This window comes from Danio aesculapii, chromosome 12 (genome assembly GCF_903798145.1).
Source record: "Danio aesculapii chromosome 12, fDanAes4.1, whole genome shotgun sequence".
NCBI lineage: Eukaryota > Metazoa > Chordata > Actinopteri > Cypriniformes > Danionidae > Danio > Danio aesculapii.
This window is the reverse complement of record NC_079446.1, coordinates 12,723,389-12,745,681: the sequence shown is the minus strand read 5'-3', so window position 1 is coordinate 12,745,681 and position 22,293 is coordinate 12,723,389. Positions and strand designations below refer to the sequence as shown.

The 22,293-nt window shown below is 36.3% G+C and overlaps 1 protein-coding gene across 1 annotated transcript in view; it reads left to right on the top strand.

The window, feature by feature from the left end:
* plekha1b (pleckstrin homology domain containing, family A (phosphoinositide binding specific) member 1b) overlaps nt 1-22,293 on the top strand; it is a 57,046-nt gene that overhangs the window by 12,490 nt on the left and 22,263 nt on the right. The window contains exons 2-3 of the mRNA XM_056469959.1: nt 14,832-14,992; nt 21,297-21,353. Of these exons, the coding sequence (XP_056325934.1) occupies nt 14,852-14,992; nt 21,297-21,353 (198 nt within the window). The 5' untranslated portion in view covers nt 14,832-14,851. The remainder of the gene's footprint in view (nt 1-14,831; nt 14,993-21,296; nt 21,354-22,293) is intronic.

Here is a 22,293-nt window from a genome sequence, read left to right as displayed (position 1 = left end):
GTCCAGATCTCCTCCATTTCTCATGGCGTTTGCCATGGCCAAGGCAAGACTAACTTTATTTATAGAGCACAACTGTAGTTGATCTGAAGTGATTTATAATTAGGGATAGAATTCAAAATGGAAGGAAGAAAAGTATACAATAACAAGCGTGCGTCACTCGAAAGTCTTGAAATAGGATTTTTAAAAGAATCCAATGATGAATAAGTCCAGATGTTCTTTGTAGCTGCAGCACAGAAAGCTTGTGGTGAACCTGGAAATATGTTGTCATCACAAAATTAATTGTCCATTAATTAGACCATCCAGAGTATTTTCATAGACACTTTCCTATTAAGCTCATGGATCTACAGTTAGGTACATAAATATTGGGACATAGACACAATTTATTTTTGGCTCTTTACACCAACACAATGGATTTAAAATGAATTGACAACAGTTTGCATATGTGCCTCCCACTTGTTAAGGATCCAAAAGTAATTGGACAATTGGCTTATTCCCAGGTGTGTGTTATTCCCTCATTATTCCGATTACAATGAGCAGATAAAAGGTACAGAGTTCATTTCAAGTGTGCTATTTGCATTTGGAATCTGTTACTGTCAACTGTAAAGATGAGATCCAAAGAGCTGTCATTATCAGTCAAGCGAGCCATCATTAGGCTGAAAAGACAAAACAAACTCATCAGAGAGCTAGACCACGGAAAACAACTGTGGTGAATAACCAAAGAATAATTTTCCTGGTGAAGAAAACACCATTCAAAACAGTTTGCCAGATCAAGAACACTTTCCAGAAGGTAGGTGTATGTGTGTCAGAGTCAACAACCAAGAGAAGACTTCACCAGAGTGAATACAGATGGTTCACCACAAGATGTAAACCATTGGTGAGCCTCAGAAACAGGAAGGCCAGATTAAAGTGCTAAAAAAGCCTTTCACGGTACTGGAACAACATCACATGGACAGATGAGATTAGGATCAACTTGTACCAGAGTGATGGGAAAAGAAGAGTGTGGAGAAGAAAAGGAACTGCTCATGATCCGTAGCAGTGAAGCTTGGTGGTAGTAGTGTCATGGCGTGGGCAATGGAACTGGTTCTTTTGTGTTTATTGATGATGTGACTGCTGACAAAAGCAGCAGAATGAATTCTGAAGTGTTTCAAAAAATACTTTCTGCTCAAATTAAGCCAAATGCTTCAGAACTCATTGGACGGTGCTTCACAGTGCAGCTGGAGAATGACCCAAAGCATACTGCAAAAGCAAACAAAGAGTTTTTGAAGGGAAAGAAGTGAAATGTTATGCAATGGCCAAGTCAGTCGCCTGACCCAAATCTGATTGACCTGGCATTTCACTTGCTGAAGACAAAAGTATTAAAAAGTGAAAGTTCAATTTATGATTATTATTCTGTCAAAGTACTTTTGGACGTTTAACAAGTGGGAGGCACATATGCAAACTGTTGTAATTCCTACAGCGTTCACCTGATTTGGATGGAAGCACATCTTGGTCGTTTCATTTCAAGTCCGATATGTTGGTGTATAGAACCAAAGATGATAGAATTCTGTCAATGTCCAAATATTTATGGACCTAAATGTACATCATGGCGAGTTGCGGTCACCCATGTTTGTGGTCAAACACGGGCGCACCCAATGTAAGCCAATGGAAATCGCGACAGAAACACAGGGTTCCCACGCTTCTTAAAAGTCTTTAAAGTACTTGAATTTCAGACATTCAAGATCTGGAAACTACTTAAAAGCAAACATAGTTCTTTGAACAACAAATGGGATGCTGCGGGGGGGGGGGGGGGGGGGTGACACCAGCCCCCGTGTCAACAAGCTTGAATTTACAAACAGTGGGCAAGTACCAGAGAACAGATGCAACACACTGATCAAGTTTAGGTTTCAGTCACACTCATGTCAAAGTAATATTCAACTCGTTTAGTTTTGCCTTCATTCATTTTTGTTTTCAGTCGTGACATAAAGCACGAGTCTTCAAACACATGATTTATTTACAACACATTTTTAAGCATAATAGTTTAACAAATTTCTAATAACTACTTTTTTATCTTTCCCATGGTGATAGTCAGTGCATAATATTTTACTAGTTATTTTGCAAGATAGGTATATTCAGACAAAGTCCCTTTAGGTATTCTATAGTCTTTGATTTAGATTAAAGTGTAATTTAAAAACTTAAGTAGGTTATGTAAAATAGTAAAGTTAGAATAATTAGTCAAGTTATTGTATAACTGGTTTGTTGTGTAGACAATCAATAAAATATACAGTAAATATTGCTTAAGGAGGCAATAATACTGACCTAAAAAATTGTTTTTATTTTTTAATTAAAAACTGCTTTTATTCAAGACAAAGAAATAAGACTTATTATGATTCCAGAAGAATCATTTTTGTTTTACAGTAAATAGTGCGAAGATTTCCTTGGTTTGTTAAAGATCACTTTAGTGTTATCCCACTACAATACAAAATTACTTGTCAAATAAATTTACATGGAAGATTATTTTAAATTTTAGTTTTTTAATTATCTTGTTTATGAAGACTGCAGAGTGATGCATGAAAAAAAATGACTTTGAATAATTGTTTCAGTAGTTTGTGATGTATGTTAAAGTGTGCCCCCTAAAAGTACACTGGCCAAAGTTAATATAGGTCAATATTATGACCTTGCAATTTTGAAATTATTGTTTTTTGTTTTTTTTGTTTTTTTGAATAGGCTATTCTAAGATCAGTTCAAACTTTTATGACATTTTTAAATGTAATATATCGGTTATCGGCATCCAAATCTAAAGAGTTATCGGTTATCAATATCGGCCAAATAATCCATTTCGGTGCATCCCTAGTCAAAATTTTAGAAAATTACTTTTTAACTTAGATATTAAATCTGAGTGAAATGTTGGGGTATAAATTACAAAATTGCTTGATTTTTAAAATTGTGCTTTAAAAAGTCCTTAAATCTGCTGTTCATAGGAATCCTGGAAAAAGCTGACCGTTTTATACTAACATATTTTAAAAAACATCTCACACATCACTGAAAAAAGTGGACAAACATGTAGATACTTTTCAAAATGCTTTTTGTGTGTCTGAGAAGCTGAAAATATGCATTCCATAACTGTCTCCTGCGGTGAAGTGGAGCAAGCCGAGCACAGATGCAGAAAATGCGGAAATTAAACGAATCAAATTTTTATCCAAATCAAAGTTTATCCATAACTGAAAGGGCATCAACAAGCTTCCACAAGAAAACATTTGAGTATATGATTTTCTTGTTTATTTATTGCGAACGCTTATGCTGTGTTCACACCAGACGTGGCACAGGCAAATAAATTGCGATATTCGCGTGTCAAAAGACACATGAATATTTTGAGTTTCCTTGCTTCATTGCCGTGTCAAATTCGCCTTACAATAGAAGTGGATTCGCGTCATGGGCAGGGCTGGTGCCACCGTGTCAACAAGTTTGACCTCCCTAAATTCACAACTAAAACGCCATGTAGAAGCGAGATCAGCCATCGGTGGCAGACTGTGAAGATAGCGAATTTTATTTATTTATTTTTTTAACTTTAATATAGAAAGTCCTTGGCTATGCAAAGGCTATTATTAATCAGAAATTGAGTGTACATTGTGTTGAATTAACAAACAGTTGGCAAGTACCGGAGAACAGATGTAACACATTGATCAAATTTAGTTTTCAGTCACTCTCATGTAAAAGTAATATTCAACTCATTTGGTTTTGTGACATAAAGCACGAGTTTTCAAACACATGATTTTTTTACAAACCATTTTTAAACATAATAGTTTAACTAATTTCTAATAACTACTTTTTGTCTTTCTCATGCTAACAGTGCATAATATTTTACTAGTTGTTTTGCAAGATAGTTGTATTCAGATGAAAGTGTCATTTCCTTCTTTCCTTTCCTTCCTAATCTGCAACTGCCTCTCTGGCTATATCACTAACTGTACTCTCTCTCTCTCTCTCTCTCTCTCTCTCTCTCTCTCTCTCTCTCTCTCTCTCTCTCAAAAAAAAAAAAAAACATTAATATTGCTTTGCTTATTAGACTTTACACACATGAAACTTGCCTATAGCACTTATTCACTGTTGCTCTTATAGTTGTGTAAATTGCTTCCTTGTTCTCATTTGTAAGTCGCTTTGGATAAAAGCGTCTGCTAAATAACTAAATGTAAATGTAATTTAAAGACTTAACTAGGTTATGTTAACTAGGAAAGTTAGAATAATTTGTGAAGTTATTGTATAACTGGTCTGTTGTGAAGACAATCAAAAAATATAAATACTTCTTAAGGAGGCTAATAATACTGACCTTCAAATTGTTTACTATAAACTATAAGAAATAAGATTTATTATAACTCCAGAAGAATTATTTTGTTTTACAGGAAATACTGTGAAAATCTCCTTGGTTTGTAAAAGATCACTTGGCAAACATTATTTTAAATTAATGGGAGGATAAAAAAATTACTTCAACTGTATGTGTTATGCTGTGTTCATTCTGCGTCATTCACAGCCACTAGACATTACTAACAGGGTATTCGAGTGTCAGAATGTTGTGGGACTGCTGTACAGGAGTTATTATTAGGCATTATAGATCGTGAAAGTTAGCGGGTTTTATTTTAGCGTTTTTTTTAAGCATGATGGTAAAACATGAACGCGGTTATGAATATATTAAAACATATGCTTGTTTGTTGTAAAAATTCATAATAATGACAAAAAATACTAATTTATGGATCTCCTTACTTCCTGGTGCAGCTGTGGCTGGTGTATTCTGGGAAATTTTCTTACCCCTTGGTTTCGAGTGTGGTCCTGAAAAATCTTCGTTTGAAGGGGTGTGTACCCCTTGCCCTTAGCCCTACGCCTTTAAGCCAAAAAGAATTGGGACACCACTTCCCCTTCACGGGAACACGCAAAACGAGGGGTGAGGGGAAGGGCTAAGGGGTAGAATTAATATTGGGCCTAACTCCTCTAGAAACTTAAGCTGGATGATGGAGGCTTTCGCCAGTGCTTCTGACTGAGCCAAGCCCTGTTTGATCAACTGTTGTCGCTGTCAGCAGGAGGATTTCCCCACGGGACAACAACAACAGGCGTTATGTCATAATCATGCCCCTACAAGAGAAAGCTTCTGATTGGTTAACGCGACCTAAATGTCCGCTGAAGTTCAGATTTTTCCAACTCGAGCGTTTCGCGCAAAACACCTCTCAATCGCACAAAACGCTCAACTCGCGCCACAGGATGTCTATTCGCATCTTTGCATTGACTTAACATGTAAATCACTCACGCTTCTTCCACATCTGGTGTGAATGCAGCATTATAGTTTACAGGTGCAAAAATGTGCCTTGATGTACTTGAATGTTAAAAATGTGTTATCCTACACCAATACAAAGTTACTTGTCGAATAAATTAACCTGGAAGATTATTTTGAGTTTTAATTAGCTTGTTTAGGAAGACTGCAGAGTGATGCATGTAAAGAAATGACTTTGAATAATTGTTTAAGTAGTTTGTTAAGGATGTTCAAGCGTGCCCCTTAAAAGTACAAGTGGCCCATGCCATTTTCCCCTCGGGACACCAACAAAAAACAACAACAAACTCATGATTGGTTAACGAGGCATGAATGTCTGCTGAAGTTCAAATTTTCTGACTTGAGCGATTCAATACAAATTGTGCAAAATGCTCAACTCGCGCTGCCTCATTTGTGTGAATCATGCCGCAAAATGTCCATTCGTGTCTTTGCATTGACTTAACATGTAAATCACTCACGTTTGATGCTTGCTATTGCTGATGAGTATATATTTGATACAATAAATCAATATAGATAAATAGGAATCAAGCTCCCTTTTCCTAAACACCCAGAATGCACTGCACTGTAACGACACATTCCTATTCCCTTTATCATATTTACAGCTAGTGGCATTCTCTCTACAATTTATGTGTCTGTACGAGTGACAGTCATCAGTATTTTCTGAATAGATATGATGATGTTGTTTCTAACAGCATCACATCTCATCTAGAGTAGAGAACATCCAATCTTTCTGTGAGCCATAAACAGTTTCTTCTTCTTTTTTTTTTTTTTTTTTTTTTTGAGCATCTATGCTAGAAATTGTAGTGCCGAAAGAGCTTTTCTCTTTTGCTTGAAACATGATCTGACCGTGATAGCTTGTTAGGCTTTGCACTTTATGACAGCGAGCATAAGAGCCTCGAAGAAATTGTGTCATATTTGAGTGCTTAGACTTGAAGTGCCTTCTCGGGATGTAATCCTATATCACAGCACTTGAAACACAATTTTTTTTACTGAGTTGTTGTACTGGAACTCTGTCTATTTTTCTCTCTTTAAAGTTGGCAGGAAATCTAAATTTGCTCTTTTTAATTTGTATATTTATAGAATAGTGCTTGTTATTAATGTTGTATCTGTGCACTTCATTATTTTGTAAAAATGCCATTGCCATGATAATCTTTAATCAAATACCATAACATTCCCTGTCTCCTCAAAATGACTTTTGTTCACATCTGGTTATAGAATGCCTTTCAGAAGGGGTTATCAAAGCGTGTCTTGTTTCTGTCCTACTTTTGTCAATTTGTCAATCTTCCTTCATTTTATTAGCAACACCCATTTTCCAAAGATCCATTTGGTTCCCAAGGGATGAAATCATGCACTGCCCTACATTTTTTTTTATCATTTCAGGACCAATTGGATACCAATTGGAAGTTTCAATTGGATATATATCACAATATGGGGGAAAAAAAAGCACAATCTTAAAGGGCACCTAGTTTACCCATTTTTTTACGATTTAATAGTAATATTATGGTTATTCTGAGTGTGCCAGTGTAGGTTCAGTTCAAAACACAATTCAGATTTTTTTCATTATAATGTGTTAAAAAGTGTCATTTTAATGGTGTGTACACAGGTCGCTGTTTTAGGGGCGTGTTGCTTCACATGAAAATTAGTTTTGACTTCCCGCCCAACTTAACAAGGGGGCAGAGCCAAGATCTCCCCCACTTTGTGTATGGCAACAGACAGAGAGAAGCACCATGAGTGAGAGGACCAGCATTCAGACATACATGTACACAGACCAAGCGAGAGACTACAAAATAATTTGTGTCTTTATATAGTTTTACAGCCAACTGTGTGCTAGTTTAAAGCTTGTACACCGAGACTAATAACCACACACACTGAATTAACTTTGACTGAGGGTATAACTAAAGGGCATCACACACCGGATGCGCTGCTCAGAGCTGCGACACGGCACACCAGATGCACACATTCGCATGTTATTTAAAATGAAACTATTCAGATGGCGCTCTGTGGTGTGGCAGGAATATGAACAGTGTCCTGAGTCGTGGCTGGGCGCCACAGACAGCCAGCAACTTGCAGCGCCGTTGTGTGTACCCTGATAGAAACCTATGTTTAGAATTCTAAAATGCATGGCGCTGCGTGGCACGATGCGTCGCCGAGCGATGCTTCTGGTGTGCAACCTGCTTAAGACAAGTTTGTTATTTCCAATGGGACGCGCACATGAGGCATCGCGCTCTCACTTTCCAGCTGCACCTAGTTAAGATGACAGGGAGCTTCTGTGACCGCGGGAAATGCAAATGGCTGAAGTTTAAGGAAGACGCATTGAAAAGTACACATGTTTGCAAACCCACCTAAAGTTACAAACAATGTTGCCAATGAGAGCGATCATGTGGTGAATGTTGATCTTGTGTTGAGCCCAATGAGCCTTACATCTAAAAATAGAGCAAGGGTGTTTCTTTGGTGACACCGCTTTGACTCACATGCTGAATATGGCGGATTTGAAACAACAAACTGAGGATGTGGTAATGTGTGCCTGTCAATCAATATTGGTTGGTGGGGGGACCGCACTCCTATGTCAAGTTGCAGTCGATCTTAAAACCGCTCTAATTGGTCCACCGTTTTTATGTTGATAAATTGAAAAAAGTACTGGGTGTGTTTATATAACCCCAATATGGCGGTCTATACACTATACCTACACACATGTCTGTCCAAATAGCTTGAAAAGTAGATTTTTCACCATAAGTGCTCTTTAACTTCCGTTTCATGGTGATTTCTTTTATTTATTTCTGTATAAATACAATATTCATTCATTCATTCATTCATTTTCGGCTTAGTCTCTTTATTCATCAGGCATCACCACAGCAGAATGAACCGCAAACTTATCCAGCATATGTTTTACACAGCGGACGCACTTCCAACTGCAACCCAGTACTCAGAAACACCCATACACACTCATTCACACACCAATTTAGCCAATTTAGTTTATTCAATTCACCTATAGTGCATGTCTTTGGACAGTGGGGGAAACCGGAGCACCCGGAGGAAACCCATGTCAACACAGGGAACATGCAAACTCCACACAGAAATGCTAACTGACTCAGCCGGACTCGAACCAGTGATCTTCTTGCTGTGATTTTTTTTAAATGTGTAATATGAACAGTTTTCATGTACAGTCATGGCCAAAAATATTGGCAGTGACATCCATTTAATATTTTGATTACTGATTTTTGGTTTATTTTCTGGTTTTTATTCATTTATTTGTGTTAAGATTTTAAATAACTGAAAAAGCTTCACTGGCCAAAGTTGTTCATTGTTTTTAGGCCCTGGCACAAAACACATTTTAGTAATCACATCAGCATCACATGTGACAGTGGAAATGAGTACTAGTCAGGTGCAATCAGTCACACTGACTGGATTGTAACAGCAGACTGATTACTACCATGAGGGAACAAGTGCTTTCAATCACTGTGTTCTTTTCACCAGTGGTTACCTTCTCTTTGCATCAAGATAGCCTCACATACAAAGAAATAGCTACAAAGAAGATTGCATCTGAAAAAAAGCATCTTCAAAGAGAGTGGTTTAAATTCAGTGATTCAGGATAGGATTCAGGACGTCCCAGAATGTCCTGTAAGCACCATCTTCTTTTGCAGGATCATGTCACCACTAGTGCAGAGCTTGGTCAAGAACAGCAGCAGGTGGATTTACATGTACAGTGAGGGGAAGACTTTTGGATAGTGGCCTGATTTTAAGAAGGGTAGCAAAGAAGCCACTTTTCTTCAAGAAATACATCAAGGGCAGACTAAAAACCCTGCAGGATGTACAAGAATTGGACAGCAGAAGACTGGTGCTAAGTAGTTTTCTCTGATGAAGCTTCCTTCTGACTATTTGAGACCACTGGAAAATTGATTGTCTGGAGAAGAAAAGGTGAATGCTAGGGATTGCAACAATACAAACTCCTCACAGTTTGGTTTTTGGTATGGTTTGGTATATGTTCAGTAAAAAAAAAAGAAAAACAGGACACTGTCAAATAAAAAATAAAACTCGACAAGCAAAAAATAATACAAAATGGATACAATATAGCAAAGATACTACAAAAGATACAGTTTTTTTTTGAATATTACAGTAGTTTTCAGTTACGTAAGCTGGATAATATATTCAAATATAACACTGCATGCTGTATACAGTTGAAACCAGAAGTTTACATACTCTGTATGAAAAGGGGACATAACCATTTAAAAAAAAAAAAAGATGTTTATGTGACTAAACTTTTTTCTCTTTTAGGCAAGTTAGAATTATCAGATTTGTTTATGTTATGCTTAATAGCAGAATATTGAGAGGGATATTTTTTGAGAGAACTTTTGTTGAAAGTCAAGTTTACATACAATTAAATTATTATGCCTCTGAAAAAGCTTAGATGATGGTTTCAAGGTTTTGGAAGTTTCTGATTGGCTAATTGACAACATTTGAGTTAATTAGAGGCACAACTGAATAGTATTTGAGGAAAACCTCAAACACACTGCTTCCTTGTGTGACAACATGGGAAAATCAACAAGCCAGAATCAACAAAAAAGCCAGATTACAAGTTGCTAAATTACACTGGGAAAAAGACAAATTTTTGGAGACATGTCCTGTGGTCTGATGGAACTAAGATTGAACTGTTTGGTCATAATGACCAGTGTTACATTTGGAGGACAAAGGGGAAAGCTTACAAGGGCGGCAGCATCATGTTATGGGGCTGTTTTGCTGCAGGAGGGACTGGTACACTTCACAGCATAGATGGCCTCTTGAAGAAAGAAAGTTATGTAGAAATACTGAAGCAATATCTCAAGACATCAGCCAGGAAATTAAAACTTGGCCACAAATGGGTCTTCCAAACAGACCATGACCCTAAGCATACTGCCAAATTAGTTAAAATGTGCTTTAAGGACAACAGAGTGAATTTTTGGAGTGGCCATCACAAAGCCCTGATATCAATCCTATAGAAAATTTGTGGGCAGAGTTGAAAAAGCGTGAGCGAGCAAGACAGCCAACAAATCTGACTCAGTTACACAAATTCCATCAGGAGGAATGGGCCAAAGTTCCTTCAAGCTATTGTGAGAAGCTTGTGGAAGGATACCCAAAACATTTGACCAAAGTTATACAGTTTAAAAGCAAAGCTAAAAAAATACCAAGGAAATGTATGTAAACTTTTGACTGTCTAGAAATTAATAAAACATTCTCAAAAAAAAACAAATTTTCTCATTATTTTGGCATTTAGCATATGTCAATCATTTAGGTAATCCTAACGGACTTAAAATAGTAAACGTTTAGTAAGATTTACCATCAGACATTTAAAAAAAAATGGTTATGTTCCTTTTTTTAGAGTGTATGTAAACTTCTGGTTTCAACTGGATATTCTTCTCCGTAAATGAATGAATGAACGAACTTCATTCATCTGTTCACCTGAGGCACTTCTCAGATCTCCCGCACAAATGATATTTGTGCTTTGAGGTTCAATGTTTAAACAACAAAATAATTTATGAATTTAATTTAACAGGAATAGGGACATACAAGCCTAATCCCAATTCTATTTTTGTATTTCTATCCCTTCCCCTTGGCCCTTACAACCGAGGGAAGGGCTTCAAAATTTACCCCGAAGACTTGGGACGGCACTACAGCACCTGCACACGTCATCATATGTCATTGCGATCTCGTGCTTCATATGAGATCAGACAATCGCGACTGCTGTAGTTATCCCAGTTGTGTTATTTTTGGCATTTATCTTCAGGAAATCACTGAAGGCATATATTATGTTATCATAATGATCTAATGTGGCAATAAGATCATAACTATACTGTGCATTTAACACAGTGGCCATATTCATCTATATAAACACACACAAAAAAAGGACATCAGAGTGAATGTTTTGGAGTGGCCATCACACAGCCCTGATATCAATCCTATAGAAAATTTGTGGGCAGAGTTAAAAAAGCGTGAGCGAGCAAGACTCAGTTACACAAATTCTGTCAGGAGGAATGGGCCAAAGTTCCTTCAAGCTATTGTGAGAAGCTTGTGGAAGGATACCCAAAACATTTGACCAAAGTTATTCAGTTTAAAAGCAAAGCAAAAAAAATACCAAGGAAATGTATGTAAACTTTTGACTGTTTGTCAAAAACACACAAAAACAACATTAACATTATAGCAGACACTGTAAAAAGCTCATTCCCAGGCACTAGACTTTTCTGACAGGGTATTTCAGTGTCATCGAGTGGCAGAATGTTGTGGGACTGCTGTACAGGAGTTATTATTATGGATTATAGATCCAGAAATTTAGCGGTTTTTATTTTAGCCTTTTTTTTCAAAGCATGACCTTAAAACACAAACGCGGTTATGAATATATTACAACATATCCTTGCTTGTTGTAAAAATTTGTAATAATGACAAAAAAAATATTTATTTGTGGATCTCCTTACTTCCTCATGCAGTGATTCTGCGGTTGTGGCTGGTGTGTTCTGGGAAATTTTCTTACCTCTTGGTTTCGAGTGTGGTCCTGAAAAATTTCATTCGAAGGGGTATTTACTCCTTCCCCTTAGGCCTACGCCTTTAAGCTAAAGAGAATTGGGACACCTCTACCCCTACGTGAATGTGCAAAATGAGGGGTATAAGGGGACGGCTATGGGGTAGAATTGGGATTGGGCCTTAATCTCTGAATAAATAGAGAATTGTATTTCTTGAGTTGCGTGTCCTGTCTTAGTTGATGATCCCTCCCTAGACGAGCATTATCAATTGGGGTTCGTAGCGTAGGATGTTTACTTGCCAGGAGCTGTGTTTTAGCACATGGACATACATTCAAACATGCACAAAGCCAGTTCAGAGAGTAAATAAAGCAATAATAAAATTCTAAAAAATATATATATATATATATATTATTATTTTTTTTTTTTTTATGAAAAAATACAATGTCCATATGTGTATTGAACCATGGAGGTTGTACCTAATGGTTCAATATTATATTGATAATTGTGGCACCCCTAATGCTAGTCCTGTCACGTCATGCCAACAGTGTTTAGTGACACTTTTTTGAGTGGACAAGCAGAATCTCTCAAATTGTGATGAACTGTACTAATAATGCAAGAATGGATAGCCATCAGTCGCAATTTAGGCCAGAAGCTAATATCTAGCATGCCAGAGTGATTTGCAAAGGTTACACTACACTAAGGCCCAATTACAATTCTACCCTTTAGCCCTTCCCCCTACCCCTTGTTTAAATTCAGTTTAGTTCAGTTCATTGTGGTTTAATTTTCACTGCTGAGAGTTCAAACCATGCACGTGTATCACCACTCTGATACACTCTATTCATACTGTATGTTTAAAATGAATCTAAAAGCCACATGAAAATCACTGACCACTGGTTAGTCCAAGTAGGGCTGGGTAATAAAATTGGTATCGATATTTATTGACCAAATACCATTGTTAATATCGATTAAAAAAAGGTTCGGTATGAAGTTTCAGTATGAAGCGCTTTAGTTTAATTAAAATGTGGCTGCTGAGCACACGTCTTGGAAGCAATGCCAATAAGCTTAGGGTGTAAGTTTGTCATTTTCAATAGAGGTCGATGTGCACATGTTGTGCAATTTCCAGCAGCACCTAGTTGACAAACATCTGAACTTTTCCGAATGCTGCAAGCACAACGCGATTTATGTGAATAGAACTAAACAATCTGCTTCACACTTTGTATGGAATACACACATTTTCGGAATAACGGCAGACTAATTACCTCAAACAAACACAGCGCATCCAAACGCTGCAGCACTTTTTACTTTTCTCCATAAATGTGCATCAGAGCTGCAGCAATAATTTGTCCGTTTGTCATTTGCTAAGAAAACAAGAAAACTATTTACGAGAGACGCCAGGGAAGCGCGAGCGCAAAGCCCATTGTAGATGGTCAAGAAAACCAAAACAACACGCTCACGCATATCAGAAGTGATTGTAAACAAAAAAGGATGTAAGAATGTTGCCAGAGTGACTTTTTGGTTTCTTTTCTTGTGTATCCCAGCCACTAGCTCCCCATCTGAAAGGGTTTTTAGCATAGTGGGTAATATATTCATCCAACTTCACAATCGGTAATGTGGCAGTATGTATTTGGATAATGGCGGTTTGTTCCTTTACTTGAAAGCTCAGATTTGATTATCATAATTTGTGTTGTTGACAGAGTTTGAGGTTTACTGTATCATTATTATTCACACTTTACAGATGTTGATCTACCTTAAAGTTTGCTTTGATTGTTCAGCATTTACGCTTTACTATTGCACACACTTTGTAACATTTTATTTATTAAGTTTAAGAGTGTCTTTAACACTTCTGTTTATTTTATTATAAAGAAATATATTTTATTTAAATATTGACTATTAAAACTGTTTGCCTTAGTAATGCTTATTAAAATAACGTGGTTAAATAAAAAATCCTAATATTCCTAAATGTATTGTTAAAAAATATTCAATAATTATCAATTTCGAATGATATGAAATGTGATATCATGATAATTTCTTTTTTTTTGCAATATCGCTGAGCCCCAAATTCAACATTTTAAATATTGTTGGCATCTTCAGCACTTTTGGTGGCTTTTTCTGTCCACCTGACCAATCGCTAATGTCTTACTAAAATTGGTATAGCCAAAGTCTCTTTAAGGCAAGTTTAATTAATATGGACCTTTTAGGTACAAATTTGTACCTTTTGAAAAGGTACCACTCCAGTGACAGCTCACGTACCTTTATTTCTAAGAGTGTAGGAATCACCAATAAAATTAAACAACAACTGTCTCTTTAGTTACATTTCTAAACATTCTAATCACACAAAATTAGCAGAAACTCAAGTCTGGTTCGAGCCCCTCCCCCGGAGAATCTTCAGTCTATATCGCTGATAGGCTTTTGTATTAGAAGGCAGAGCTTCCTTTGGCATATGATCGTTACACTTTTCTCCATTCAAAACTATACGAGTGACATATCTTGTGTATTCTAGAGTCTTTGGTATAACTTCTGCACAGTTATCAAACTGTTTTGACATTGAGAGAAGCTGCAGGTAAATGGAAAATTTCAGTTTAAGTACACACAAAAAAAAAATGATTCAAAGATGATTTCTTGGATTTTTTTAAGTGGTTGTAAACAATGGGCTGAATTTTAAACAAACAAATTGAGTTACTACAATACAAAATTTTATTTGTTTGTTTAAATTCAACACATAAATTGTTTGCAACAATTTTGCAGACATCATTTTTTTTTTTTTTGTGTATGCGTGCGCTGCATCTCAGCTGTGGGAATGTCACAGTGAAGTCATTTATATTCATACATCTTAGTATGACAGGGTTTTCATCAGCACAGAGGTCTGAAATGAAATAAGTGTCACTTCCTTGGAGCATGACCAAGAGTGACATCATAGGAAATAACTACTAGTGTTTTACCAGACAATTACACACAAAGGCGGCAAATTATTTTTAATTACCATCCTCCACCTCTTTCTCTACCCTTCACAGTCTCTCATCTCCTCCTAATCAGTTGTTCTCTTTGTGTTGCAGGGTAATGCTTAGTCTCAGAAATGCCGTACGTAGATCGTCAGAACCGGATATGTGGCTTTTTAGACATCGAGGAAACGGAGAACAGTGGCAAGTTTTTACGACGCTACTTTATTCTGGATGCGCTGGACGGCAGCCTGATGTGGTACATGGATAACCCTCAGGTACCAATTATTCTACTTCTTATTCACTCAGTCAATGCGTAGCTAAATGTAGTTGCTGTCAATTTGACATTTTCCTGCCCTTGCTTTCACTCCTGTAAAAGTCATTACATTTCAAACATGTACATTTATTAAATATGGCAGTGTTCTGCTCATCTGGGTCTTTGGTCCATTTTAGTTTCACACAGTGATGTTATGGTAATGCTCTATATATTGGCCACAGTGGTGTAAAGTTACAAATTACAAATACTCAAATTACTGTAATTGAGTAGTTTTTTCAGGAATTGTAATTTACTAAGTAGTTTTAAAAATGTGTACTTTTACTTACTATTGAGTTAATTTTTAGTGCTGTATCAGTACTTTTACTACTTTCTTTCAACCTCCAGTCACTACTTAATTTTTTCTTGTCTACTGTATGGGGATTAGAAAAATCAGTCCTGTGATTCCTGTCCAATTAAATCCCACATAGAAGGTAAATCACATTATAATGAACAACCTCAAGACATCGGCGATTTATTATTGCAGCAAACTGTTTGCTGACCAAATATCAACGTGTAATGATGTTACAGCTTGATGTTGTGTGGACGTTACCACCATGACGTCTATCAGATTTTAGTTTTTCGGAGTTTGGTTGCCAGACTTGATGAATAAGGATTCTTTCACACCTGTTGTTTGGTTCATTTGGTTCGGACCAAAGGCAACAAATGATACATAGCATTTCTCTGCCGTTTTGGGTCCTTTTCACACCACACTGATTGCTTTGGTCTTAACCAGTTGAAAAGAACCCAAATGCAGTCATGGGATAAAATCCACATCACTCATTGGCCAGATGTTATTGAACGTGTTTCCTAAACTTCTTTTCGTTTGGTCAGAATTAATATGCAGAAAAAGGCCAACAGAACCGCAAGTAAACAAACCGGCAGACACAAAATATCCCTGCACTGGCTGATTGTATCCCTGGTCACAATATACTATATAGTTTGTAAACACCCTTAAGACAAACTGTACATTTCGAGAATGAAGCACAGCTGCAGCTGAAAAACAATGTTTTAATGCATTGCGAACGGCGAAGGTGTTGGGAGGAGGCGTGAATTAATTAAGCTAAACTGCGACATGGTCATCTTCCGGAAATACTACCAAAGATCCACCAGGTAATGTTTTTCTTTCTCTCTCTCTCACTCTCTCTCTTTGTTTAAAACTGTTGGTAAAGCCCTGTCAACAAGTATTTTTCCTTCAAACTCCATAAAATGGGACAGCGCATCAGACTACGTCAGCTGGATTGGTCCAAAAGGTGCAGTACTTTTTGCGGTTGGGTCTGTTTTAGTTTGGATCATGTTTTCACCACAAACGAACCGCTCCAGGGTTCGTTTGAAAGCGTACTGAGACCACCTCCTCAAGTAGGTCTCGGAATGCTTTTTTGGTCCGCTTTTGGTGCACACTCGAGTACGATTGCTACATTCACACCTGCCCAAACTAATCGCACCAAGATGGAAAACGAAATCTAGTGTGATTCAACCGAACTAAATAATGCAGGTGTGAAAGCACTGTAAATGTCAGTATTTGACGTCAATTTGACGTTGGTTTAAGATGTTGGATTTTGGTCACTTTCCAGCACAACCTAAAATCAACCAAATATCAACGTCATTTGACATCATTATTGGACTTGAAAATAACATTGTCCTTAAATGCTGGCTAGACATTGAATTTTGGTCACCTGACATCACAGCCTAAATATAATCTAATATTAACGTCTTATGATGTTGTGTGCCTGCTGGGCAATAACTAGATGCATCAGCTTTTTACAGTGTAATACTTTTAAAAGGCTTTTTACTCATAATTTGAGCAATATTTACAACAGATACAGTACTTTTACTCTACTTGCACTACATTTTTAGGCAAGTAATGGTACTTTTATTTAAGTATGATTTTTCAGTACTCTGTCCACCACAGATTGGCCAGCAATGGCTTGAAATGAAAATATCGGCATTAAGCCGATTATTATTAAAATTATGAGGATGTGCCCAAAGACTCTAGAATACACAAGGCATGTCACTCGTATAGTTTTAAATGGGGAAAAGTGTAATGGTCAACATAGCAGATGAAGCCCTGCTTTCTAGTACAGGAGCCAATCAGCGATCGCTATATACTGAAGATTTTCCAGGGGAGGGGCATGGACCAGACGTGAGTTTCTGCAGATTTTGATGATTTGAATGTTTAGAAATGAAACTAAAAAAGACAGTTGTTGTGTACTTTTATTGGTGATACCTTATATGAAATTTAATAGTAAGCTTGGCAAGCCATTTTGGAGAATTTGATGTTTCCCCATTCAAACAGAATGTCTGCACATACTGCCCAAGAGGTGTTTCAAAGATGGCCACCGAGTGAAATGATTGACTTAAAGGGACTTTGATGTGCCTTGTTTATAAGATGATGTAATGTAGGCTGCAGTGACTAATCGTTACTCATGAGTGCTAGCATTAAGATCAGATAAGCAGTCTAAAGGGAATATTCACCTGTATGGAGATTTATGGCCACTGTTTTGGATTGCCAACTTAAAGCTGCGATTGTGAGTACAGAATAACTCTATATACATAACCTCTCAGTAAGTTAGCGTCCTCTCAACTGACAGCCTCCCTCAGGTCCTAATGCCCACCAGGTTGTACGATTAGTTCACATAGGGTGCTGTAAGACTTACGACACTTCATCTCCACAGTACCACTTTTTACGGCAGTTTAGTACTGCTAAGACATTCTCTATTACCTTATTCAGTGCCCGCTGGATCTGCTTCTTAGCCACCTGTTAATGATGACATTACTTCAATATGATTTTTTTTAATTGCATGCCATTATTTTGCAGACTCTGAGTTACATGTGTGCATGTGAGTGTTTAGGGGCAGAGAGAGAGCTCAGATGAGTGATCACAGCTTGCACTGGTGCTGATCGTTAATTAGATGGTCAAACCAAAAATTCTGATTGTGACTTTTAAAAAGAAATTACATTTGCCTTTGTGGAAAGAAAATGTATTAATGCCCGACACAATTTAGTCCACATTACAAAACATTCAAATCTTTGAAATGACTCTCTATCTATGAATTATAATTTCTTTATTAATTTTTTAAAGCATCATGTGGAAAAGAGTTTGAATGGGGGTTGGTAGATTCATTACAAATTAAAACATGTCCCTAAATCAGATATGGTAGTAATGTGCTCCTCAAGGGCTTGTCATTGGCCCAGTTTAGTTTCATATACAGGTTCATATACATCAGGTTACAAAGACCCAAACCAAAAAAATCTAATATACTTTTTTTTAAAATATAGGAATATACTGTTTACTATTATATTCTTTATTTTTACATTTTTCCAATGTGAATAGAAAATTTAGTTCTGACACAGATAGTCTTGTAATTCCCAATTAATGAATCTGAGCTTTTTAGTGAAACAAAAACAACAGATTTTATTTACTAATAAATATATATTCTTTACTCTGTGACCTCACCTTATAGGCAGAAGTAAGCAGTATGGTTAAAGCAAGCAGCAAACAAATTAGAGTAATGTCATGATTTAATGTAATGATATTGCACAATGCATGCATTAAAGAGTATCTGTCAGTATGTGAGGTAGTAATCTCTTTTGTATGTGCGGTTACTTTTAAAAAGTGAAAGTACGTCTAAATTTGTTAATGTGAAATATCTTTAACTTGTTTTAATGTATTTATGTGCGTTAGATTTGTTTATTTGATATATTTAAAGATCAGAAATGTGCAGCATTTATTCTGAGAAGTAATAAAAGCATTTTGATTTATTAATTGTCATCTAATGAGAATCTGAAGTTCAGACTGAATGACTGTGAATAAAGACTGTATGACTTTGGGGCAATAATTGTGGAGATCTATACCCTCAGTGTTTTCAGAAAATTCCATGGTTGATGTTTTATAGATATCAGGGTTTGAATAATGATATGCAAAAAATGTGTGGGATGCTATCATTTCCTCTCCTACACATCTTGGTATTATTATAATTTAGGAAAGCATCGTTTTGTGAACCCTCAGCATAGGCTAGATCTTGTCTGTATTTACTCTGAAACTTTTCTGAAAGAGGCTTAGAGAGATTTCACTTCCAATGAGCTTGTGGTCAATGAATATGGCCTATGGACTTCATGATCTCATAAAGTGTTGGAGAGCATTGATCTTTCATTGCCTTCAGACCGCTTTAACCATTCAAAGCGAGCATGGTTGCAGTGTGTGTAAATGAATTTGCATCTGTGTGGGCCACTCTTTACTTTAGTGTGCCTCTTTTATGAGAGTATCTTTGTTTGAGAGTCCAGACCTTCAAACGAGATTGTTTATGAATATTTTAGAGTTTAGAGATGCTGAGTTCGGATTTTTTGGAAAGTCTAATTTGCCGATTACAAATTGACATCACATACAAACAAAAATAAACGTTTTTGCGTTTTATAGTTTTTATAATAAAACATTTTTACAGAACTATTTTAAATGAAAGTAAATGAGGTAAAGCACTTGCTGACAACTTAAACATGACATTTTTAAAAATAGCTTGAAATTTTATTTGAAACCAGATAGTATTAATCTATTAAAATTGTTGCTGTTTTTAACTTTGGATGCATGTAGACCTCCAAAACAAAATAAGGAACATTTAAAATACATAATACAGACAGTTAACTGTTAGTTATTATTTATTAACCAAATCTGATTGTAAAGTTTTAGAGTGTGGTCATATTTGTTGGTGAATTTCCTCTTGAAAAGTTCTCTTAATTTCGAGTATCTCCAGTTGCACATGACAATCAAAAAGCTGCTTCATGGTACTTTTGTGTGAGCACTGTGGTTCACTGTGAATCTAATTCTCAAAAAGGCTAGTTTCATCATTCTCATGTATGCTGACGTGAAATCATTTGTTTACATTATGATGTTTAAAAGTTGTGTGTTCATAAAACAATGTTGTCAAATGATCTCCATTCAAACAGATGTGTAAAAAGAACTAAAAATGCTGTATAATGCATGAAAGACCAGTTGTTGATGTTTCCTCGGTGCTGATGCACTTTCATTTTCTCCATCTCACTCATGGCGAGATTTGGCGAGGGAGTGTTTAATAAGTAAAACTGGCCTCAGACAGTTTAGTTTAGTCTGCGTCAAACCTGCAAGAAAATATCAGGCTTTGCTAAAAGGCTGGTTATTTTCCATCAATGAGGGTCAATAGTGGTAGCCTATTACAGATTTCAAAGAAAAATCTTATTATTAAAAAAGGAAACAAGCTGGACCACAACCAATCAGATCAATGTCATAATGAATTCTTAAATAATGTAGCCTAGTTTACAGCAAGCATTGTGTTTTTAGTTAGATTGTGTCATCTAATTCTCAAAAAAGGCTAGTTTCATCATTCTCATGTATGCTGACGTGAAATCATTTGTTTACATTATGATGTTTAAAAGTTGTGTGTTCATAAAACTACGTTGTCAAATGATCTCCATTCAAACAGATGTGTAAAAAGAACTAAAAATGCTGTATAATGCATGAAAGACCAGTTGTTGATGTTTCCTCGGTGCTGATGCGCTTTCATTTTCTCCATCTCACTCATGGCGAGATTTAGCGAGGGAGTGTTTAATGAGTAAAACTGGCCTCAGACAGTTTAGTTTAGTCTGCGTCAAACCTGCAAGAAAATATCAGGCTTTGCTAAAAGGAATTCAAAGGGGAGCTAGTAATTCTGACTTCAACTTTACATATACAAATAGGAAGAATACATTTTGAATTCATGTCAACTTTTACATAGAAAAATCTGATTTATGAGGTCGAAACAGACAGAAAATTTTGATATGATCTATTCTGATGCTTTCAGGGTCTTAATGTCATTTAGCTTAAAGCAAAAGAAGAAATCTGAACAAAAAATGAAGAAGAAAAATGTGACCAGGAGTCTGTGTCAGGACCCGACTTTCTGATATTTCACATTCTTTCTTTGTTTATTTTAATGGATTCTCTCTTTTCTCCCAGCTGGTGTAGGTTCTGTACCAATCACTTTATCTAAGACCAGCCCCAGCCTGCATCTTTTATTGATGCCACGTCTGACTTTGAATAATTTACCTCACCGCATCTGTAGATGTGTGCTGAAACTTTCATAGACCTTGTGCCATTTTACAACTTTGGAAAATGCCATACACTCACCATGAGTGTATTCTGTCCATGTTTATTTTCAGATACTTCTCCAAACACGCACACAAACACACTGCTCAAATCAAGTCAGCGGCTGTCATTTTATATTCCCAACTTCAGCCCTAATGACTTTCCTTTCCTTCCACAGAATCTTCCAGAAGGAACGTCCAATGTCGGCTCAATCAAACTAACATACATATCCAAGGTTTGTCATTGCTTTGTTATTTCGACTGTTGCCAACTTGATGTTCACAGACATGAATGAGCTTCTTGTTTTGAAAATGCATGCTTTTCTACATGTTCCAGATGCACTGTTTTCTCCAGAGAAAAAGAGAAGGGGAAAATGTAATTGCTAGTCTTGTGTTGTTACCTTAAATTTGACAGCCATGAGAGGTCCATCTATCGCTATGTATTATTAAACAGCCTTTTCTAGACTGCTATATAACGGGAGTCTTCATTTAATGCTAATGCACATGCAGCCGTGTCCTTCAGGACCATAATCTATTTATGGTTGAAAATGATTCAGAATATATATACAGTTGAAGTTAGAATTATTAGCCCCCCCCCCCCCCCCCCCCTCTTTTTATTTTTTCCACAATTTCTGTTTAACGGAGAGAATATTTTCTCTACACATTTCTAAACATAATAGTTTTAATAACTCATTTCTAATAACTGATTTCTTTTATCTTTGCTATGATGAAAGTAAATAATATTTGACTAGATATTTTTCAAGACACTTCTTTACAGCTTAAAGTGACATTTAAAGGCTTAATTAGGTTAACTAGGCAGGTTAGAGTAATTAAGCAAGTTTTTGTATAATGATTTCTGTAGGTTTGTTCTGTAGACAGTCGGGAAAAAAATGCTTAAAGGGGATAATAATATGGACCTTAAAATGTTTCATAAAAAAAGAAAAACTGCTTTTATTCTAGCTGAAATAAAACAAATAAGACTTTCTCCAGAAGAAAAAAATATTATCAGACATACTGTGAAAATTTCCTTGCTTTGTTAAATATCATTTGGGAAATATTTAAAAAAGAGAAAAAATTCAAAGGGGGGCTAATAATTCTGACTTCAACTGTATATAAAGCCTATAGGGCTTTGCAATTATGTGTTGTCTATAATGACATTATTGACAAGTGTGTCTCT